This window comes from Sesamum indicum, unplaced genomic scaffold (genome assembly GCF_000512975.1).
Source record: "Sesamum indicum cultivar Zhongzhi No. 13 unplaced genomic scaffold, S_indicum_v1.0 scaffold00120, whole genome shotgun sequence".
NCBI classification, from domain to species: Eukaryota; Viridiplantae; Streptophyta; class Magnoliopsida; order Lamiales; family Pedaliaceae; genus Sesamum; species Sesamum indicum.
This window is the reverse complement of record NW_011628049.1, coordinates 555,194-580,494: the sequence shown is the minus strand read 5'-3', so window position 1 is coordinate 580,494 and position 25,301 is coordinate 555,194. Positions and strand designations below refer to the sequence as shown.

Sequence of the window (25,301 nt, the reverse complement as noted above, 5' to 3'; positions counted from 1 at the left end):
ACAATCACAATAAAATCCCACAAATCACAAAACAATCAATCCAAAAAGTACCCACAATCACGAATAAATCATAAGACAAACTCACGATCACAAAAAGAATAAGAAGACAAACCAAAATCACACAAAGATACAAACAACCCATAATCACATAAACTATTTAGAACACAAAAGATCTCATCCAAGAAACAAGTTCGAACAATTAAGTCAAATTGCACCAAAACCCACAACAATTCAAGTAACTAAACAAGCCCACAACCAAGAACAATCAAACAATCAGAATACAAACAGTCACATAAACAATAAAAATCCAAAAATCACACAACACTCACAAAAAAACCCACAATCATAGTCAATCAGAAGACAAACCACAATCACATGTCAAATTACACTACAAAGAGCACAAATACAGCGAAAACACAAAATAAATTACACAAACAAAGCAAACAACACAACCATACATCACAAAAACAATAAGAACACAAAAAACACAAACACGTAAATCATTTTGAATAAAACCCCAAAAATCACAAACCAATCACCACAAACCCACAATCACTAACAGTGAAAAGACAAAAAGAATCAAAAGACATCAATCGCACAAAATTAACCCAAAAAGAAATACATCAAGCATAACAACCAAAAAGAAAAAGTCATACCTTGTATGTCAACTGCCAAATTTATGTTACCTTGCTTGAGTCATTCACATTCAGCAAAGCGTTTGACTGAATGTTGATGTCGTGAACACACACGATCAATCTTGTCTTGGTCCTTTGGTAGGAGCACCCCTCTACAGGAACAAGATATTGATCAAAATATAAGCAATTATTCAAAAAATTAAGCAATTAAACCACATGAAAACGTACTGAAGATGCAACTATGTTCCTTGCTATGATGGAAGTCCACGATCACCATAAGCATTGGATGTTCCAACCTTTGAGCTGGTTTTGGATGTTACGGTTGCCAAAATCAATCTACCCGATTCGACATTTTCTGCAAGCCAACAAGCAGCCATGAAATTCAGAAGATGTTACTTAACACCATGCTTGATAAAACATTAGCAGCTCATGTCGCTTCATGCACCAGCATAAGTTCTTGGATTCAGAAGCTGGAATTAAAACTTGTAGAATTGGAACTTGTTGAAGAGCCTAATACCAGCACATCAACAATGGACTCTATTATGAAGCAGCCAGCAAATTTTGAATCTCAATTTAAGAGGCTTTTCACATAGTTCCCTAGAGCAATCATAGCATGATAATCATGTGAGCTAAATTTGGTTAGACACATCTTGCAAAATGGTAACTCTCTGTATTTGTTGTAACACCAGCTTAACTTTGAAACTTGTCTAGCATCACAAACATCCCACATTAGGACCCTAAGACTAAATCCAAGTTCCTCCCTTTGCACCATCTTTAAAGGAACCTTTACACATTGAAAAGCCAACTTAATATCAATTTTTCTGGTCTCCCTCGCAGATTGCGCAAATGCAAGGTTTTGTTTCTGTGATTTCAATATTAATATGAAGTACTCGTGGAGTTCAATTAAATTACATTTTAGCTTCAGATTCTAATAACACACCAACCACTTCAAGATTTTGTCATTATGCCAGATCTTCTCAAAGATATTCTTATTCTATATTTTCGGTTCAAGTTATCCGCCAATTCATAACATAACAAGCCAATAAAATTTTATGCAAGTTTTCAGCAAGCAAACTGAATCATCACCAGCAGTGGTAGTGATAAAAAGTGTATGCAAATAGAGGTCCGGCGGGCTTCGAGCCTCCTCAAAGGATTGGGTGTCAAGGGTAATTATTCATATTAAGATGATGAACAATATATAGATTGGGTGTAACAGATGATTTTTTATGCAACCGGGCCGAGTTATTTTTCTTCTTCTAATGGTACTGTGCCTGGTGATGGTATAAGGTCTTGCCCTCAAATTAAAAAAACCTTAAGCAAGAAAAAAGTTAGTGAAATGTTAAGTACGAGAAATCATAATAGTTGCGGAATACCCTAATTCCATACAAACTTCCAGCTTAATAACAATCATCTTCACTTACGTGAATTAAGACCTTGCCCAATTTCACCAGATGAACATGATAAGGTTTTGTGTATCCATAAAACCTTTTGAATCAGTAGAGAAAGTAGACTAAAAGGAACATCACCTGCAATGGCATGATGATGACAGCAGGTGAGCTAATTGATCAATACCAAGTAGTTGTGACTTGGAATTCAGATTCATGACACGTAGCTTAAGACGCCCTTGCTCTGGCATTCTTGCATCTATTTGGATATGAAAACACATGCAATGCAAGTAATTCAACCAGCACACCGAATGGATTAGTGTAGATCCCGAAAGATAACCAATATACTGCTCACTAGGAAAGAACAAACATCTATACAAACCTGCATCAGCTGGTGTTGTTTCAGGTTGTATGGTGTATTCTGCATGACAAATTGGCTCACCATGATAAGGTATTGTGTATCCATAATAACTTTTGAATCAGCCAAGAAAGTAGACTCAAAGGAACATCACCTGCAAATTGCCTGATGATGAAAGCAGGTGAGCTAATTGATCAATACCAAGTAGTTGTGACTTCGAATTCAGATTCCTGACACGTAGCTTAAGACGCCCTTGCTCTGGCATTCTTGCATCTATTTGGATATGAAAACACATGCAATGCAAGTAATTTAACCAGCACACCGGATGGATTAGTGTAGATGCCGAACGATAACCAATATACTGCTAGAACAAGCATCTATACAAACCTGCATCAGCTGGTGTTGTTTCAGGTTGTATAGTGTATTCTGCATGACAAATTGGCTCACCATGATAATGTATTGCGTATCCATGATAACTTTTGAATCAGCAGAGAAAGTAGACTCGAAGGAACATCACCTGCAATTGCCTGATGATGACAACAGCTGAGCTAATTGATCAATACCAAGCAGTTGTGACTTGGAATTCAGATTCCTGACACATAGCTTAAGACGCCCTTGCTCTGGAATTCTTGCATCTATTTGGATATGAAAAACACATGCAATGCAAGTAATTTAACCAGCACACCGGATGGATTAGTGTAGATGCCGAACGATAACCAATATACTGCTCACTAGGAAAGAACAAGCATCTATACAAACCTGCATCAGCTGGTGTTGTTTCAGGTTGTATGGTGTACTGCACTTTAGTGAGAATTTGTCTTTTGTCAAAATCTGTTTTTAAGGGAGAGTAATAACATGTTTTTTTCTTTCCCAAAATGCATTTGCTAATTCTAAACAAACTTGGCTTTGAATTTGATTTTGAAATTCAAGAATTTTCTTTTGAGTGAAAGGTGCAGAAATTTGTTCTTCTATTTTCTTGTGAGAAATTTCGTCTTTCAAAAAGAGAATTATTTTGAATGTTCTCAGAGACCAAACTTTACCCAAACGTTGGTCGAGACCCAAGAATTTGTGTGGTAAATTTGCTAAGCGTAATAAAACTACAAGTTTGTATAAATGGGAACAAACTTTGCATTATTAAAACCGTACACAACAGCTAATTATGAACGTTCTCAGAATTCGACGAAACTTAACCCAAACGTTTTTCTAGACCCAAGAATTTTTGTAAGTTTAGTAATAACTACAAGTTTGTATAAAAGGAAAACAAAATTTGCTTCAATAAAACCGTGGAAAACAGCTAAATTTTGAACGTTCTCAGAATTCGACGAATCTTGACCCAAGCGTTGGTCTAGACCCAAGAATTTGTCTGGTAAATTTGCTAAGCGTAATAATGACTACAAGTTTGTATAAATGGGAAACAAACTTTACTTTAATAAAACCGTATAAAACATCAAAATTTTGAGCATTTTCAGAATTCGACGAAAGTTGACCGAAACGTTGGACTAGACACTAGGATCTGTGTGATAAATTTTCTAGGCATAGTAATAACTACATGTTTGTATCAAAGGGAAAACAAACTTTGCTTTAATAAAACCGTGCAAAATAGCTAAATTTTGAACGTTGTCAGAATTCGACGAAACTTGACCCAAACGTTGGTCTAGACCCAAGAATTTGTGTGGTAAATTTGCTAAGCGTAATAAAAAACACAAGCTTGTATAAAAGGGAAACAAACTTTGCTTTAATAAAACCGTGCAAAACATTTAAAGTTTGAATGTTCTCAAAATTCGACGAAACTTGACCCAAACGTTGGTCTAGACCCAAGAATTTGTCTGGTAAATTTGCTAAGCGTAGTAATAACTACAAGTTTGTATAAAAGGGAAACAAACTTATCTTTAATAAGACTGTATAAAACAGCTAAATTTTGAACATTATCAGAATTCGACGTAACTTAACCGAAACGTTGGTCTAGACACTAGGAGCTGTGTGATATATTTTATAGGCATAATAATAACTACGAGTTTGTATCAAAGGGAAAAAATACTTTGCTTTAATAAAATCATGCAAAACAGCTAAATTTTGAACATTCTCAGAATTCGACGAAACTTGACCCAAACGTTGGTTTAGACCCAAGAATTTGTGTGGTAAATTTGCTAAGTGTAATAAAATCACAAGCTTGTATAAAAGGGAAACAAACTTTGCTTTAATAAACCGTGCAAAACCGCTAAATTTTGAACGAAATTTGACACAAACATTGGTCTACAACCAAGAATTTGTGAGTTAAATTTGCTAAGCGAAATAATAACTACAAGTTCATATAAATGGGAAACAAACTTTGCTTTAATAAAACCGTGCAAAATAGCTAAATTCTGAACGTTCTCACAATTCGACGAAAATTGACCCAAGCATTAGTCTAGACCATAGAATTTGTTTGATAAATTTGCTAAGCGTAATAATAAGTACAAGTTTGTATCAAAGCGAAACAAACTTGGCTTTAATAAAACCGTTCAAAACCGCTAAATTTTGAATGTTCTCAGAGACCAAACTTTACCCAAACGTTGGTCGAGACCCAAGAATTTGTGTGGTAAATTTGCTAAGCGTAATAAAACTACAAGTTTGTATAAATGGGAACAAACTTTGCATTATTAAAACCGTACGCAACAGCTAATTATGAACGTTCTCAGAATTCGACGAAACTTAACCCAAACGTTTTTCTAGACCCAAGAATTTTTGTAAGTTTAGTAATAACTACAAGTTTGTATAAAAGGAAAATAAAATTTGCTTCAATAAAACCGTGGAAAACAGCTAAATTTTGAACGTTCTCAGAATTCGACGAATCTTGACCCAAGCGTTGGTCTAGACCCAAGAATTTGTCTGGTAAATTTGCTAAGCGTAATAATAACTACAAGTTTGTATAAATGGGAAACAAACTTTACTTTAATAAAACCGTATAAAACATCAAAATTTTGAGCATTTTCAGAATTCGACGAAAGTTGATCGAAACGTTGGACTAGACACTAGGATCTGTGTGATAAATTTTCTAGGCATAGTAATAACTACATGTTTGTATCAAAGGGAAATGTAGAAAATACCCTCATAGCAGATGCGCAGGGTTTTAGCAGATATATAGCATGAGGAAAATCGGACCGTCGAGCAAGTTGTCTTGACAACAAGTCAAAAAGATCTTTTGCGTCCTTACGCGCCAAACTTGGTGTCCTTGAGAGCAGCACTTACACAAGCGACCTATAGGGAAGAAAAAGCAACAAGGTCAACAATACATGAAACAAGGATGTAAGGAAAAAGAATTTGTGAAGCGAACTACTGTTGACCGTTTCGTCAAGATGGGCAGCAGCAAGCAAACTATAAAATAAAATTACGTTAACCACAATGCTCCTGCTTCAAACACTGCTACCAACATCGAAATACATAGCTCCATGAAACTACGTCTCAATAATCGCAAGGGGATGAAATCCCATTACAAAACTCACAAGAATCAAACACCAAGAAAACTAAGTGAACATTAGAACTTTAATTGGCCCAAATAAACCAAATAATATCAAGAATCACAACCAAATAGAAAAGTCCAAGAAACAGATTCAAATATCAAGCCAGTTGCACGGCAAACCCTCAATCACAAAACTAAGCTAAAATTCCGTTAGAACATCAAAATAATCAAACATCGAGAAAACTAAACAAACATTTAGAACATCAATAGACCAAATTAACCCAAAATAAAAAATCAATAATCACACCACAAAAGAAACTGATTCAAATATCATATCACTTGCACCACAAACCCACAATCACAAAGCTAATTACAAGACGAAATTAATATAAAATTCCAAGAAACTAAAAATTCAAGAATCATAATCCACACAAAACAATCAAGAATCACAAAAGGCATTCCACAATCACAAACTAATTGGAAACAAAAGATCGAATCCAACAAACAAGAACAAACAAATAGGTCATCAAATTGCACCAAAACCAACAATAAGTCACACAAACAATGCGAACCAACACAACACACAGTCACAAAAACAATCAAAACACAAAAAGCACAAACAACATAAAAAATGTGAATCAAAACCCACAAATCACACAACAATCACAAAAAACCCACAATCACGAACAATCATAAGAAAAAAAGATCATAAGACATTAGTCACACAATTCAAGTAACTAAACAAGCCCACAACCAAGAACAATCAAACAATCAGTATACAAACTGTCATATAAACAATAAAAATCCCGAAATCACACAACACTCACAAAAAAACCCACAATAATAGTCAGTCAGAAGACAAACCACAATCACAGGTCAAATTACACTACAAACAGCACAAATACAATGAGAACACAAACACCACAATCACATAAACAACCAGAATGAAATCCCACAAATCGCACAACAATCAATCAAAAAAAAAACCCACAATCACATAATTAATTACTGAAATTCCATTCGAACATCAAAATATTCAAACACCAAGAAAACTAACCAAATATTGGAACATCAATCACACCAAATTCACCCAAAAAAAGTGAATAATCACAACAACAAAGAATGGTCCAAGAAACTAATTCAAATATCACACGAGTTGCACTAGCCCACAATCACAAAACTAATTACAAGACAAAATTAAAATAAATTCCAAGAAACTAGAAATTCAAGAATCATAAGCCACAAAAACAATCGAGAATCACAAACAACACAATCAAATAAACAATCACAATAAAATCCCACAAATCACAAAACAATCAATCCGAAAAGTACCCACAATCACGAACAAATCATAATACAAACTCACTATCACAAAAAGAATAAGAAGACAAACCAAAATCACACAAAGGTACAAACAACCCATAATCACATAAACTATTTAGAACACAAAAGATCTCATCTAAGAAACAAGTTCAAACAATTAAGTCAAATTGCACCAAAACCCACAACAATTCAAGTAACTAAACAAGCCCACAACCAAGAACAATCAAACAATCACAATACAAACAGTCACATAAACAATAAAAATTGAAAAACCACACAACACTCACAAAAAAACCCACAATCATAGTCAATCAGAAGACAAACCACAATCACATGTCAAATTACACTACAAAGAGCACAAATACAACGAAAACACAAAATGAATTACACAAACAAAGCAAACAACACTACCCTACATCACAAAAACAACGAGAACACAAAAAACACAAACACGTAAATAATTCTGAATAAAACCCCAAAAATCACAAACCAATCACAAAAATCCCACAATCACTAACAGTGAAAAGACAAAAAGAATTAAAAGACCTCAATCGCACAAAATTAACCCAAAAAGAAATATATCAAGCACAACAACCAAAAAGAAAAAGCCATACCTTGTATGTCAACTGCCAAATTTATGTTACCTTGCTTGAGTCATTCACATTCAGCAAAGCGTTTGACTGAATGTTGATGTCGTGAACACACATGATCAATCTTGTCTTGGTCCTTTGGTAGGAGCACCCCTCTACAGGAACAAGATATTGATCAAAATATAAGCCATAATACAAAAAATTAAGCAATTAAACCACATGAAAACGTACTGAAGATGCAACTATGTTCCTTGCTATGATGGAAGTCCACGATCACCATAAGCATTGGATTTTCCAACCTTTGAGCTGGTTTTGGATGTTATGGTTGCTAAAATCAATCTACCCAATTCGGCATTTTCTGCAAGCCAACAAGCAACCATGAAATTCAGAAGATGTTACTTATCCATGCTTGAGAAAATATTGTTACTTAACACCATGCTTGATAAAACATTAGCAGCTCATGTCGCTTCATGCACCAGCATAAGTTCTTGGATTCAAAAGGTGGAATTAAAACTTGTAGAGTTGGAACTTGTTGAAGAGCCTAATACCAGCACATCAACAATGGACTCTATTATGAAGCAGCCAGCAAATTTTTAATCTCAATTTAAGAGGCTTTTCACATAGCTCCCTAGTGCTATCATAGCAAGATAATCATGCGTGCTAAATTTGGTTAGACACAACTTGCAAAATGGTAACTAACTCTATACAAACCTGCATCAGCTGGTGTTGTTTCAGGTTGTATGGTGTATTCCGCATGACAAATTGGCTCACCATGATAAGGTATTGTGTATCCATAATAACTTTTGAATCAGCCGAGAAAGCAGACTCAAAGGAACATCACCTGCAATTGCCTGATGATGACAGCAAGTGAGCTAATTGATCAATACCAAGTAGTTGTGACTTGGAATTCAAATTCCTGACACGTAGCTTAAGACGCCCATGCTCTGGCATTCTTGCATCTATTTAGATATGAAAACACATGCAATGCAAGTAATTTAACCAGCACACCGGATGGATTAGTGTAGATGCCGAACGATAACCAATATACTGCTAGAACAAGCATCTATACAAACCTGCATCAGCTGGTGTTGTTTCAGGTTGTATAGTGTATTCTGCACGACAAATTGGCCCACCATGATAAGGTATTGTGTATCCATGATAACTATTGAATCAGCAGAGAAATTAGACTCGAAGGAACATCACCTGCAATTGCCTGATGATGACAGCAGGTGAGCTAATTGATCAATACCAAGTAGTTGTGACACGTAGCTTAAGACGCCCTTGCTTTGGCATTCTTGCATCTTCTTGGATATGAAAACACATGCAATGCAAGTAATTTAACCAGCACATCGAATGGATTAGTGTAGATGCCGAACGATAACCAATATACTGCTCACTAGGAAAGAACAAGCATCTATACAAACCTGCATCACCTGGAATTGTTTCAGGTTGTATAGTGTATTCTGCATGACAAATTGGCTCAGCACCAATAAATCTCCTGAAATCAGTACCACATTTGCCATCCTGCATGACAAGGAAAATATTTTTCAATATTATTTCTATCTCCAAAATCCCATTGATTGTATGAATATGACAAGGAAAATATTTTTCAATATTATTTCTATCTCCAAAATCCCATTGATTGTATGAATGAAGACATAATCTAGTAACAGAGAGATGATGCCTCTTTTGGGGATGGCTGCAAGATAGAATGGCACATGAAAAAAATAACGTGTTAGCATCATGCTTCTAAATAAATGAACAATTGATTATTTGGAAAGGAGTAACCTAGAAATGTCATTGCAAAAAAGGATATTCGCAAATCATATGATGCAATTCACTAATTGCATGAAATAATCTGGCTTGTGCCATGTATGACCTTCCAACAGTCTACCAAACCATAGCACAAATGAACATCATAGGCATTTAGTGGAAGTTAACAGTAACTTTAAAACCAGTGCAAGGGAGACAGTAGGCTCAAGAGAACATCACCTGCAATTGCTTGAAGATGGCAGCATACGAGCTAATTGATGGACGTCAAGGAGTTGAGAGTTGGAATTGGAATTCAAGTTTCTAACATAAAGCCTAAGAAGCTCCTGTATGCTCCAGATCTGTCATCCTGCAAAAACAAGTGAATTATTTTGTTGAATTCATTTGATCAACGATCCTATACCCATTGACTGTATAAATGCATACATACTCGGGTAAGAGAAAGGTGACTCTTATTAACATCCTTCTGAGGATGGCTACCAAATATAATGGCACATTAAAGAACAGTTCAGCATCTTGCTTCACTATAAATGAGGAAGCTGTTACTCAGGACAAATGGTATTAGCATGAAAGGAGAAACCATTAAAGCCAAAGCATGACAAGGTATGAGCATGAAAGAAGACAATCAGTGAAAGTCAAAGTAATTTCAGGTGCAACTGTGATCAATTGCAATTGCGTGACTGGAGGCAGGAGCAAGTGTGTGAATGTATGCATATTTGCCACATGAACATGAATCAGTATGAAAAAGATGAATAGCAACATGATATCCTTCCAAAGTGTTCGCACAGATTACATTCGAGTACCCTTTTTAATCATTCTCAACATTAAGAAATTGCCACTTTAACCATTAGTTGGAACCCTCCACAAAATATTAGTCATCCAACATATATATGGAGAAAGGATACCAACAATCAAGAAATTCAATAATCATGATTAGCAATCTGTGTGATTCAGAAACCTTACATCCTAAACCGAGAGAGAAAGAAACCAAGCAATAAAAAACCCGAGAGAGGCGCAGGTTTGGGAACAACGGGCATGAGATGCAAGCACCACCATAGCTGCAAAACCCGGTTGCATATATGACCCACAGAGAGGGTCGCATATGCCATCCGAATTTGCCCCGCCAAGCTACGGGCCAGATCTATCCCATGCCCAACCCAACTCATACCTTCATAAACGAATAGGTGACTTAATAAACCAAAGCAGGAGAAAGTAGTTGGTTGAACAAGTCAAGAGCACAAGGAAAGTGCTCCATCATTTTATTTAACAAAAAAGGTGCACAAAAGTCAATGTGCAAGGATGGCCAACAAATTCAGAAGTTTAAGTTTGATAACAAAGGCCCATGGATGCACAAAGTATTCCTCACGACATTGTTTGAATATCTAGAATATGTTTGTGGAATGTAGATAAATTACAAGTGAAATTGAAACTGAGAAAGCTTGTAAAGTAACAACCACAAATGCATGCATGCTAAGCAGGAAATTAGTAGTAGTGAATCACATGTATTGGGCATTTATACATAGTTCAGATCGTGAATAAATAATGAAAAATATATTCTGGTTTTGCCACTAAACAATGTAAAAGAAGAACTGCAAATTAGCAATGATCCGAGAACAGTATCAATAACAAGAATAGTATCAGAAACTAAAGTAAAATCATTAATGGCTCTACATGAAACCAACAAGAAACATAAACTTGTTGAATCTTTGAGTTTAAGACTCTTTGTTTCTTGAAATTCTTGACAAAAACATTAACTTCTTGAATTCAAGAATCCATGATTTCTTGACAGAAACCTTAAATTTCTTGAATCTTTTAATCAATTTCTTGAAATCTTTTAAAGAAAACTTAAAAGTTGTTGAATCTTTGATTTCAAAATACTTGGTTTCTTGAATTACTGCAAAATCTTGTTTCATATCACAATTTTTTTGTCACTGGAAAAGCTAAATGATTAGTTCAAAAGAAAACAAAAGAAAGAGACAAGAATATACCTGCCATGGAGCAACTGAGAACGGTTGACTGAATTCCCTAGTCTTTTCATGTTCCTTCTCCGAATGTTTCTCCTTCAATTCTTCGAGTAGATTAAAGAAGTGTTTAGGAGGCGGTATTTATAAGCGCAACTAACCAAGAAGTTGCAACGGGTAGTTGGGTGAAAAGCGCTATAGCAACTTTAGAACAGTACTGAAAACTGCTCTTACGTTTTCTTCTTCTACTTCGTACTCTTCAGAACAGTACCACAAACGTTTTCCTATCATTTGTTGATTCCACAAAAAATCCTTATTATCATATTAATTTTAGTGTATTTATTTATTAATAATATTTTTATCTAACTTAATTTAATAAATATATTAATTGAAAACATTGAATTTGTACAATCTTGTAACAAATTTAATAAAATAGGTTCATTGAGTTCTAAAATTATTAATTAATTTTGTATGTACGTCTGTTATTTAGATTTAATTAAAATCCAAATATTTTATCTATATATTTATATATCTTGTCTCCATTTTATAAATAAATACATACAAATATACTATTTTAAGAGTATGAGCATCACATATTTATATTCCTCATAAACAAAAATATAGGTATACAAAAAGTCACTAAATCATTAATTTAGTATACCAATATAAATCTTATTTTTTTATAAATTTTATTTTATATGTAATAAAAAAATAAATAAAGAAAATAGAGACTAAATATATCCAATTAAATTCACGTTGGATTAATAATTATTCTATCTAATTTTTCAGTGAGATAAATAAGTTGATAATTAACACAAATGATCTAATACTTTTAACTAAAAATAATATAATCAGAAGAGCACAACAAAGATCATTACGATTCGACAATGTGTAATTTATTGAGGAGTACAAGTTTAATTAATTATGTTGAATATAATTCATACTAAATTAATAACTTAGATGAAAAATTAGGTTTGAATAATTTATTTATATTTCATACACATGTGTCTCAATTTATGTAATATTTTAAAAGTTTTGAACCAGTAATTTGGAAGAATAATATTTTTATGCCTGAATTCAATGCAAAATAAAAAAGATATATATGTTTCTAATCTTTTAATGAATCTCTATAAAGAAGTATTCTATTTTTGACATGAGATCAATGTACTTGGATATGTGGAAGATATGATGCATTTTCTCAAATTACTTTTATAATTTAAACTTTAAAATATGATAAAATTAGATTATATATATTTATTGCATGGGACAAAATCGAACAACTTCTTATATGTATTAAAATACTTTATAATATTATGTCAAATATAAATCTAATTATTCTAAAGCAAAATGATTTTAATATAAAATAAAATATACGTAATACAAATTTTGAAAAGAATTGATCTCATAACTTTACTATCATAGATAAGTAATTTAATGCGTCATTCAATTGAAAATGAATGTCATCTCTCTTGCATTAGATATATTACTCAGTGTTCTTTATTTTTAAACTTCTTGAATTGAAAGGAAATTTTCTTTTCTTTTCATTTTACTAGGAAAAAAATCAAGAAAAATATATATATATATATAGACAACTTCCAAAATGACATGTTTTAAAAAAATCTACAAGGGTATAGAGGTTAATATTAAAAGCATTAAATGTGATGCATATGGCCCAATGAGGTTCATCCCTAATAAAGATTTCAAGGCCACCCAACACTTTAATTTCGTGCGGTCCAAGGATAAAGACAAACCAAATCAAGAAAAAATGGAAGAAACAAAATGGTTGATGTCCTATCATTATGTAAAGGAGTAATACTCCTACTTCTTTGTTTTGTTGAGTTTATGCTGTAATACTAACTGCAATTTATTTTCAATGAAAAAGGGATGGGGACCCCGAAAAGCCTCCCCCACCTTCGGGTGTTTATCTAAAAAAAAACCCTAAACCCTAAACCCCGAACCATAAACCCCAAACCCCAAACCCCAAACCCACCCAAGAAATGTTTGCTTTCCAATAGAAGCTCCACCGGATCAAAGCGGCTCTAAAATTATGGAACACCAAAGTCTTTGGAAATATTTTCCATAATATCACGGATGCTGAACAAAAAGTCAAGATTGTGGAACAAGCATACGATAGGGACCCTTCGGATGAGAATCTCATTGCAATGAACAAAGCAACAGTTGAGCTAATATTTGCTTTATCTGTTGAAGAAAGCTACTGGAAACAGAAGGCGGCTTGTAAGTGGCTTGAGGAGGGGGAAAAAACACAAAGTATTTTCATTCACTGACTAAGAAAAAGAGGAAACAATCAAGGATCTACAAAATCCAACATAATGGAGCCACACTCACTAAAGCGAAAGACATCAAAGTCTCGGTTGTTGACTACTTCATGCAAGCCTTCACAATGGATGACAGGGTGAGTGTTGACGACCTTCATTGGGTCCCTAACATTCTCTCGGAGGAGGACCAACATTTTCTCAATGCTACCCCCACAATTGAAGAAGTGAAAGCAACAGTTTTTGATATGTGTCCACATAGTTCGGCAGGCCCTGAAGGATTCTCGGCACACTTTTTTCAATGTTGTTGGAAAACTATTGGTCAAGATCTCTACGACGCCGTTTTGGATTTCCTCTCGGGATCTATTCCTCCAAAAAATTTCACAACGACTACCATCGTTCTCATTCCAAAGATTGAGGCTCCATCCACTTGGAAAAATTTCAGGCCCATTAGCCTCTGTAATGTCACGGGGAAAATCCTATCCAAAATCATCAACAATAAAATGGCCAAACTGCTCCCCAAAATCATCTCCCCTTCCCAGAGCGGTTTTGTCCAGGGACGCATGATTTCCGATAATATCCTTTTTGCACAAGAGCTTTCCCACTGTCTTGGAAGAAATGGCAGTCTGAGCAACACCATATTCAAGCTTGACATGGAAAAAGCCTATGACCGTGTCAACTGGACATTCCTCTATCAAATGCTTAGTAGAGTGGGTTTCCCAACGCATTGGATTAACATGATCAAGAAACTCATCGAAAACTGTTGGTTCAGTATTTTGATCAACGGTGAAGGGGTGGGATTTTTCAAGTTGACGCGAGGCCTCAGACAAGGGGATCCTTTATCCCCAACGCTCTTTGTTATTGCTGTAGAATGCTTATCCAGAGGACTTGATTGGCTTTTCCAACGACAGCCCCGTATGAATTTCTTTGCAAGGAGCAGCAAGAACATCTCCCACCTGGCATTTGCAGACGATATCATTATCTTCTCGAAAGGGACCCGCAAGGATCTCAAGACCCTCATGGAATTTCTTAGGCACTATGAGTTCATTTCTGGCCAGTGCATCAACAAGGAGAAAAGCTCCTTCACGGTCGATAAAGAGACCTCCAACATGAGAATTCAATGCATGCAACAGGTCACTGGCTTCAGGATGAAATACCTTTCGATCACATACCTGGGAGCACCTCTCTTCAAAGGTAACAAGAAGGGAGTCCTCTTCGACGAACTCATTCAAAAAATTTGGAATAAGATCACAGGATGGGAAAAAGCACTCCTATTCCATGGAGGACGGCTCCAGCTTATCAAAAGCATCCTCAGTTCCATGCCGACACCTGCTACAAGTCCTGAAGCCTCCCAAGTATGTTATGGAACGCATCGAAAGAATTTTTAACAAGTTCCTCTGGGCAATACTGGTGATTAGAGAAAACTAGACTGGTCATCATGGGAAACTGTCTGCTATCCGACGGAGGAAAGGGGTTTTGGGGTTAGAAGAATCCAAGTGTGGTTCATGCATTTCAATTCAAGCTGTGGTGGAGATTTAGGAACAAGAGCTCACTTTGGTCCCATTTCCTTCTGGAAAAGTATTGTATAGGAAGTCATCAAGTATCAGCGAAGCTCTCTTACATCGCCTCACCAAACTGGAAAAGAATGTGCCGGAACAGAAAAGAAGCGGACAAGCAGATCTTGTGGAGTCTCGAAAATGGAAATATCTCATTCTGGTTCGATAACTGGATTGGTGAAAAACCTCTCTTTGAGATAATGCCTGACTCTGAGTGGTGTGTTGGAGAGGCACTTCATGACTGGAGCGCTCGAAAGAGCAGGAGGTCGGTTTGGTGTCTCGTGATACTGAGAGAGAGTATTAGGCACTGTATACACCTCAATCCTTCATGTATGTATTGACGAGGACATCAAAAGATTGACTGGGGGAGAGTGTCACTGGCCGCACTTTGGGCTAGACGGTCGGCAGTGACTTGTGGAGGAGGTGCGGGCGGCTAGGGGATGCCGGCCAGCACGCAATTGCGCAAATAGTCTTCGAGCAGAGACTCTTACCAATTGGGATAGCAATACTGTTCGTATGGAAACTTCCTTGAGATATGGGGATGCTATCCGCCAAGTATAAAGTCATTCCGAGGACATTTGGCCACAGAGATATAAGAGCGATGATCAAGCCCCACCTTACGCGCGAGTAGGAGAGAATTATGTGAAGCAGAGTGCTTTATCCTTGGAGATTTGCAATACTGTTTCAATGGCGAGATCCTTGGAGTGTTGGGAGCACCTCCAAGATGTTTCAGACGTAGAATTTGCAATACTGTTTCAATGGCGAGATCCTTGGAGTGTTGGGAGCACCTCCAAGATGTTTCAGACGTAGACAGTTCCGTTTGAGTAGGAAACGACGACGATATTTAGAGTCTGCCAATGCAGTGGCGAGACTGTAGTTTCAGAGTATTGTGGAGACAATTCCTCAGCCATGGATGATCAGATGGGGCTGAAACTCTATAGTTATAATGTGGAAGTCGTAGGCTACGTTACGGTTCAAGCAGGACGTGATTTGGACATCGATCAAAGGAGATGCGAAAAAAGTGCACTCCTCGGCGCTTTCAGTGTTCCAACTCTTGGAACAAGAGAAAATCTTTTTAAGCCTATTATAAAGGGGGCATTCAGTGGTGAGCTCCAGCCAGCCCTCCCCGTGCACAATGACAGTAGCTTGAGAAAACGTCTGCACTAAATGAGCATCTCTCGGGGGCACGATGGGGGCCTTCAAGAGTCGGCTTTAGGCATCTCGAGAGGAGTGCTTAGAGTCCCCGAAGGGCTTGGAAACCTGACGGGCAGCGTAGGGCCACGATTGCCTACGTTGGGCGCCAATACGGGCGAGAGGCTCCATGTGACACGCAAGGTTGCGCCGCGGGCTGCGAGATATCTCGTGCGAATGGGTGATCAAGGCAAGCATTCCAAGACCTCGTGATCTAACTCATGGTATGCGCTATCGTGTTCTAGCCGTCCATTGGGGTCCGTTGGCTAGAGATGAGCGGTCGTGGGATGATGTTGCACTGTGGGCATATTACGAAGCCAAGCCGAAAGGCAAGAGAGCATGTCGGGCATGTCGTGTGAGCTCAAGGCAAGATATCGGCATATCGAATGGGCCTCGAACATATGATGCAGTCCTACTCGGGCGAGGCGTGGAAGGCGGCCATGACAAAGGCATGCGCTTAGGATGCATCGAGTGAGTGTTGGGCATAAGATGGGCGTTGTGGGCGCATGCGTAGTGCCGTGATGCCGAGATGGAGCTCCTGGCCATTGAGAAATGCGTCGGCAGGTTCCGAGATTGTGTGCGAGACGCTAAGGCATGAGTGCGGAGAGCCTCGGCGAGTATGGGCATTCTGGATAGGCGAGCGCAAGGGCACGTGGTGCCGCGTAGGCAGGCGATCAGATGTTACTCTAGCGAGTTTCAGTGTCGAGGACACGCGACGGACTGTCGGCATACTCTGAAATGTGCGAAGGCTGGTCGAAGGTTAGCGTAACCTAAGACGCCGCATGGGCAAAAAATATGAGAGAATTACATTCCGCTGCGAGACAAAAGAGCACGCCCGTGACACTGAACTTGGGGCTTGTGTTTATGTATCTTCCTCTGACAATTTTTGTTTCTTTGTAGGCCGCTTCGGTTTATGAAGAACTTTCCTCCAGGTCCCAGGGAACCCCTCCTTCTAACAATGCCCAGAGGCGCGAGTGGAAGGATAGGCTAGAACGCTTAGGGAATGAAAATACCAAGCTGAGGGATGTTAAAAAGGAGGTGACAGGATGCTACCAACAACTGGAGAGGGAGGTGAGGCAGTTGAAGAAGGAGGCAATACCAAGCTGAGGGATATTTGTTACTTCAAAACTTGTTTCTATACTTTTAGAACCCCCTACTCTCTAATTTTAATGATCACTATTTCATCATTTCCTTAAAAGCAACTCATTGTATAAGTAATTTTTTTCAACCCGTAAAATAAATTCTATTTTATCAATATAATATATAGATATCACAAGAGATAATAGATATCGACAAAACTTTATATTTATCCTCACCAGATGTCCTCATATACATAACCTCAAAGGAAAATAGCGTAACAAACAACAGTACAAAATTTTAAATACAACCCTGACAAAATACTAGAATATTTAACAACTAAACAACCTAAAATCCCGACTGTAAATCTGTCCACGACATAATATTTGATATTATCGTTAATTATCTAAGTGCCCTACTTACTCTAATTGGATTAAATCAGTCAACGATTTTGTCGTCCATCATTATTCAGTCAATGTCTTATCATATATAGCATAGGATACCCATTGTATGTGATATCCCCACACTCTCAATCCCGGTGTGTAGCAATATCAGCACAGGATATTACAACAAGCATTACATTCCCGCACCACCTCAGTGTGTAGCTAACAACACAGGATATCCCCCAGTACCCGAAATATCACGGTACCCTACGCGCCTTGGTACCTAACTTAAATCATTTATTTTTCTTATCGCATCATCAACCACATCATCATCTACCATATTCTCGTAACTCATTGACTATGGCATCATCTTTTATTTTAATTCACAACAACGCTATCACTAACTACATCAATTATACGATCTCATAACCATATCTCACACGATACATTCCAATCACATATACATTCCTACCTAATTTCTTAATTAATATAATTTGCTCGTAAATAGTATAACGAACTCCAATTTAATCCGTTCAAGTTTTATTATAATACATTTTCAATTTATAATTTATTTATAATTAAATTTAAATTCCTAAATAATTTACCAATTAGTGTCTCAATATGTGAAAAATCCTACGGACGTCACAATACTTCTTTAAAATTTTAAAGAATGCATGAAGAGATTAAATTTTTTAATCCATTGTCTGGTTGATTGTTTTAGACCATAAAAAGATTTTTTAAGTAAAAAAACATAATCAAATCTTATCAATGAAACCACTGGGTTGACATATATAAATTTGTTCATTGAGATCATCATACAGAAATGCAGTTATAACATCCATTTGCATTAGTTCCCAATCAAAATGTGCAACCAGAGCAAGACTAATTCTTATAGTAGTGTATTTTACAACTGGAGAAAAAAAATTCGGTGTAACAAATTCCTTTCTTTTGAATAAAACCTTTTGCAACTAATCTTGCTTTAAAACGGGTTTCATGATTTTCTTGTTTGATCTTGAAAATCGATTTACAGTCAATAATAGAAGCATTATTGGGTTTAGGAACTAGGACCCAAGTTTTATTCTTATATAAAGACTGAATTTCTTCATTCATGGCTTTTATCTATTGTTTAGAATTAGCAGATTTTACAGTTTTTTCATATAAGAGGATGGTTCATAGCTTTCAATTTTCAAAGCTAAGTGAAAGTCTCTATACCTAGAGGGAATCCTAGATTCACGTCTTTCTCTATCTCTAGCTAGTAGATAATGATCTATGCTAGAACCATTATCTTCATAGTTGCTATTATCACAGAAATCATTTTCAATATTTTGTTGATTTTCTTCATTAACCCAGTTTTCTCTACCTTATTAAAGGTGGTTTCTAAATATTCAAACGGCAGGAACATGGTGCTCCTCAGCTGCAAGGATGACCCAATTGTCTTCGGTTCCTAGGTCGCCTGGGGTGTTTTCGCGGCGGCCAATCGTTGTAGTAGTCAAGAAACCAATTCCATCCTCTTCTCAATGGAACTCGCCTCCTAAAGTGACCTCACCGGCATCCTACGCCGCACCATCGTCTCCAAAAGTACCGTGCATGAGGGTAGGAGAGTCCATCTCTTTTGAATTCATAAATAATCCAAATTCCATGTAGAATGGAAGAGGTCTGAATTTTGTTATTTGTGTCCCAAATATTAGATATAGAATAGATGCTTTGGGTGGCAAATAGTGTATTGGTCAACTCACGGCAAAACTGGAGTGGGTGAAGCACATCGCAGAGAGTGAAATTTGTTATTATATTTAATATTTTTAATAATTATCATTACATTCTTTCTAATTTCTTAATTAATATAATTTGCTCATAAATATTATAACGAATTTCAGTTTAATCCGTTCAGATTTTATTATATTCTATTTTGAATCTATAATTTATATATAATTAAATTTAAATTTCTAAATAATTATCAATTAGTCTCTCAATTATTTAAAAAAATATAAGAGATTACAAATAAATATTAAAATATAACATAAAATTTATGTGTCATATTAAATAATTATTTTTAAAAAATATTAAAATTTACTAAATTGTTGATTAAACTTGTTTTTGTATAAAGATGAGACGTATAAATAAAAGTACCATAGGTTATTATTACCTAAAATAAAATATATGAATTGATTAATAATTATAATATATGATCAATTTTAAGCATAAAATTGATAAAGTATTGAATATGTAATTAATTATATAAAAAATTTAAAAATTAAATATAGACATCCCTAGTTTCTACTAAAAACATTATGATTTTTGAATTAGGGACGAGTTTTTTTTACAATGAATTAGAAACGAGTTGATAATTCAAAATTAACAAACTTTACTTAGCAAATAGAGTTTGTAAAGCCTGACACAAAAAACTAACGGATTTTTTTAATAATAAATTAATAATTTGTCTAATGACAAAATAATCAACGGTAAAAAAAGAAAAATATAACCGTTAATGATTTATTATTAAGTTGAAAAAAATATTAATAGTTGGAAAGTGACCGTTGGAGTTCACCCCTCTGTAAACCTCCTCCTTTCCTCGCTCATTGAGAGGGTAGAGAGAAGATGGGAGAGCGATATGGCTGAGACAAGAGCGAATCTCGGTGATGCGGCGCCCGAGATGGAGGTCGACGACGACATGCCGAACCTTCTCTCCTTCAACATCCACGGCGGCTTCGAATTTGTCCTCGCTACTGTGGTTAGTTTATTCATTGTCGGCTCTTTTTTGGTTTATATATTGTGCTTATGTGGTTTGATTTTTGTTGTCTTGGCGTTTTGGTTCCTAAAAGTCGCACACGAAATTATTGATTGTTTGGGTCAACTCATTGTGTTACTTGATGCTGTCAGGCACAAGATGATTTTTGTATGAATTTCCACAACCATTAGATGTCAGACACTTTCATTGTATGCTCCGGTGACTAATTTCCTTATCTTAGTTAATATTTTTCCCTTATTCTTATGTCAGACATCAGTTTTGGACATGATTTCGTTCATTTTCAAGCCTTGATTAACTTCAACTATTCAGCACGTTCTTCCTTTTAGAAAATGTTCATTGTCATTGTGTTGAATTTCTCCTATTTCTTGTTTGTATGTTGGTGTGATTCTCTATTACTTCCTTCTTTGGTTAAAGAAATGTTTACACTGAACAAATTGTTGTGAATTAAATATGACATTGTTGGTCATTGTGGATTTGTGACGAAAATGGAGGCGAAATTTTACTATTTTTTATTTTCAGGCTCTAGTTCTTCAAGAACTTCTAGGAAAAATGAAGATGATGACACTTTTATTGTATGCTCGGGTGACTAATTTCCTTAATTTCCTTATCTTAGTTAATATTTTTCTCTTATTCTTGATGCCAAGCATATTCACTTGAATTCATAATATGTGCTCTTTATTGAAATTGATGGTAGGTCGCAGGCTATAGATTGACTTGAATTCTGATCCTCCTGGATTGGGATAGGAAAGAATGTTAAGTTCTAACAAAATATAACTGTTGTATGCATAATAGTTCCAAAGTTACCTATCAATTAAGTTCTTTAATAGTTCCATATTTACCATTGTGGTTATAATGGTAAAGTGATTTTTTCTCTATGAGTGGTTTGTGGTATTTTTCTCAAAATACCTGAACTAGTTAATCTTGGTTCGTATAGGACTTTCGTCCTGATTAATTTTGGCTTTGTTGTCTATATGTGACCTATTACTAGCAAATATACTAATGTTTGTTGGTTAGACCATGTGGATGGTCTAAGACAATCTAGAGTGAGACTACTGCTTACATGGTCTAAGACAATCTAGAGTGAGACTACTGCTTGAAGCTAATGGGAACTCATGTTGTGATATCTTGACATTGATCAATGACAGTGACACCAAGTGCATTTTAGGAGTCGTGGGTAACCTTTTGTTTTCTTACTATTATCTTTATAACCAATTAGATTAGCCTATCTCCTCTCTCTCTCTCTCTATTTATATATATATATATATATATATAAATTCACTGTAATGTAAGTGCATTCCAGCTGGCTCTCCTTTACTTCAAGTTCAGCTTGAGTTTAGTATCTTCTTAAATCAATATTAGCTTGTGATCGATGAACAGTATTTCTTTTCTTAGGTGCATCTGGAGAGCTCTCTTGGTTATTAAGTATTTCTGCTATGTTGCTTATGTGTGCATCTAAAAAACTTTCATTGTTATGAAGTATTTTTGCTTTGTTTCTTATGCCTCTACATCTTGGTAGTTTGTTGTTTATGGAGTATTATTGCTATGTTGCTTATGCCCTTTTACTGGACTCTATGAGCTATGGTTTAAGTCACAGGTTCCACTGTGGAACCCGAATGATTATATATATTCTTTTGTCATATTCAAGTTGCTTTCACAATCCTGTCTTAATGCATTTTATAGCATGCGGAGGCAATATTTGATTTTCTTTGCAAATAACACATATAGAATACAATTATAAATTGGAATCAACTTATTTGAAAAATTATTTTTCAGTACCATGTGTCACAAGCATTTATTTTGATTGTATCTATACTAGCTTCTTGTAAGATTAAGGGCCTCAGCTTGAATTTGGTTTGTCAATTTTGTGCAAACTAAAGTAATCTCATATTCTTAAGTGTTGTGTGGAAATCAAAAGGTTAAGTAGGAAATTTAAACACTCAACTGAAACACACATTGGCAGCTACAATAATGCATTTTGACAATGTTTAGAGCCCAATGGTAACCGTTGTATCTATGGTTTCCTCTCGATTTGTCTTTCTATCAGAAAAGTGATCCTTGTTCCTTTCCATCCTACTTTGTCGACTTTTCTCCCACATTTGAAAATCAAGAAAATATTGAACCATTGTTTTTACAATTTGTAAACTTCAAAACCTAAATCCCTGCTGTGATTCTGTGAGGTGTCCTCGTTCTCACTGTTGTAATTTGGAAGAAACAGGAATATGTATGTTTTAAAGCTCCTAAGAATACGAAGGATGCATGTGTAGAGTTGAATGCCAATGGGAAGAACTAAACTTCATTCTTTTTGTAGATTTGCTCGTGGTTTATTCATTTTGTGGGGATCTTTTCATGGGTTTGCTTTACAATTTTTTGATGCCATTTATTTATCATTTTGTATGGATGTACACAAAATCATTTTGTCATGTTCCTTGATATCTTCACTTTTACAGGTGTATCTCAGAAAAATTTGTTAGAAGTTCTTTACCATACAATCATAAACTATTTATTTGTGATCTTCGATAATGGAACATTTTGCCAAAATATAGGATGGTTGTCTACATGCCACTTTCAATTTTTTTTTTAAAGGGATTTGAGAACTCTTTCTTCAATATTATGTCTCGAATTTGAGAAATGTTTTCTAAAGCAACATGCAGTTTTGACAACTAAATAATCTTAAGTTTACAAATTTGTTTTTCTTGTTAAATGCCTTCATTTTCTAAAATATGTACATACCACAAGTATTTTACTGTCTCTCTCTTTTTCTTTTTTGGGCTTTCCTTTTGTCTAAAACATGCTTGAATGAATTGATATTCTTTTGATAAACTTTTTTCTTCCCAAATCAGTTTCTAGTGCACAAACTTTTGTATTCAGAATTTTGCATAAAAAACCAACCTAATAATTGGTAGTTTTTGAGATGCATTCATTTAATTGCTTTTGGATAAATGCTTCAGAATTCCTCCAAAAATCCCAATTCAATTTGTTTTTTTTTTAAATAACAAAGCAGTTTTTATAATTTCAAAAAAGCAATTCATCTGACCTTTTCCCTATAAATTGATGAATTTATCACATTTTGATGATTGAATGTAAGTTTTTTCAGTTATGAGAATACTTGAAGAATGATGTATTAATTATGATGATTTTTTCAATACAAATGCACAACATTCAAGAAATAAATGAATCAAATTGGCATGTAGACAACCATCAATATTTTAGTATGTGATGTTTCATTAATGAAGTTCACAAATAAATAAGTTGTGTTTTGATGATAATTATTTTCCAACAAACTTTATTGTGATACACCTGTACAAGTCAAATGTCAATAACATGACATGATACGATTTTTTGTAAAATTTGTACAAAATTTTAAATACATGATGTTAAAAAGTTCTGCAAAAGCAAACCCTTAAAACAAATCCAACATATTGAATAAATTAGGAACAAATTTGCCAAGAGGTTGGAGTATTGTTCTCGAAAGAGGTATTCTTCTCAATTTGCATCCATTGTATTCTCAAAGGCTTAAAAAATTCATGTACCTGTTCTTTTCAAATTAGAATAGTGAGAACTTGGACATTTTATAGAAATCAAAGCAGACTTTTGGGTTTTGAAGTGTACAAATGAAAATACAATGGCTTTTCAACTTTTTGGATTTTCAAATAAGGGAGAAATTGACAAAGGGGAAACATATAGGAACATTGATCACTTTCTCTGTTAGAAGAAGAGGGAGAGAGAGCAACAATGTAGATAAGTTGCCATTTGGTTGAATGTTGTTGAAGTACATTGTATGTTTAGTAGAGTATTTAAATTTTCTACATTAACCTTAGATGTCCACACAACTCTTGGGGGTATGAGGTTATTTAGGCAAGCACGCGTGACAAATCAGTGATGGACTTTGAGTCCCTCGACCTTAATGAACGAGTATAAATAGATTGCACATGTTTCTCATTCTTTGCCTTTTGTTTTCTTTTCAAGCTTACATGATGACATTTCATACGAAACGATTGAAGATGATCCCGACACAAGAAAAGATATGTCGAGGAACAACGCTGATGAAGATGATCTAAGCACAAGAAAAGACCTTTTCTGTTGAAGATGATCGTGACACGAGTCCAAGGACATTTGGAGCTCTCTGTTGTAGAGACTAGTCTTGCCTATTGTAAATTACTAATGTAATGACTATTTTTTTAGTCAAGGAAATAAAAGTTTTGATCAAAAGATTTTGATATTTGTTACTTCAAAACTTGTTTATGGGGAAGATAGTATTGAAAATGGATTTGAAATTAAATGCAACACAAGCACCAAAACTATAATTTAATCATCACTTTTCCCTTTGGAAATACACAAGTGAGCATCAAGAAAAGAAAAAAACAATGGAGGACATAATGGAAAGCACAATTTATGGCGCTTTTATTTGTGGCTGACTGTTGCGTTATAATTGAGCTTGTTGATGGAGCTCCAAATTAATCAATTTCAGGTCTATCGGAGTATGATTCCATCGTTTTGACACAATGTTGCCAAACCAAGCTGCCTTCAATTCCTCCACTTCTTGCAATATTATGAATGCTACTCTAAATGGCATTGATGAATGAGCCTCTTGATGCTATGATTGCGTTAGGTATC

At 35.4% G+C, this 25,301-nt stretch overlaps 1 protein-coding gene and 2 long non-coding RNA genes across 19 annotated transcripts in view; 1 reads left to right on the top strand and 2 right to left on the bottom strand.

Annotated features, from left to right (window-relative positions):
• LOC105179067 overlaps nt 1-11,562 on the bottom strand; it is a 24,077-nt gene extending 12,515 nt beyond the window's left edge. For 5 of the 17 annotated variants that reach the window (XR_002286254.1, XR_002286259.1, XR_002286258.1 and 2 more), the window contains exons 1-4: nt 8,442-8,566; nt 7,962-8,088; nt 7,755-7,885; nt 5,465-5,615 (exon numbers count right to left, since the gene is read on the bottom strand). Coding sequence is in view for 3 of the 17 variants with exons in the window: in XM_020691221.1 (XP_020546880.1) it covers nt 2,162-2,279; nt 2,403-2,441; nt 2,766-2,804; nt 8,572-8,581; nt 8,804-8,809 (212 nt within the window). In the remaining 14 variants the exon portion in view is untranslated. The other 12 variants (XR_002286263.1, XR_002286261.1, XR_002286262.1 and 9 more) reach the window with 10 other exon arrangements.
• Nucleotides 736-1,550, bottom strand: LOC110011289. The gene is made up of 2 exons (XR_002286267.1): nt 864-1,550; nt 736-787 (listed from the first exon to the last, which is right to left on the bottom strand). It is a non-coding gene; the product is annotated as an uncharacterized LOC110011289 (long non-coding RNA).
• An 8,907-nt stretch (nt 11,563-20,469) lies between the features above and the next one.
• On the top strand, nt 20,470-24,864 carry LOC110011287. Its single transcript, XR_002286245.1, has 2 exons — nt 20,470-20,669; nt 24,654-24,864. It is a non-coding gene; the product is annotated as an uncharacterized LOC110011287 (long non-coding RNA).
• The last annotated feature ends 437 nt before the right edge of the window (nt 24,865-25,301 follow it).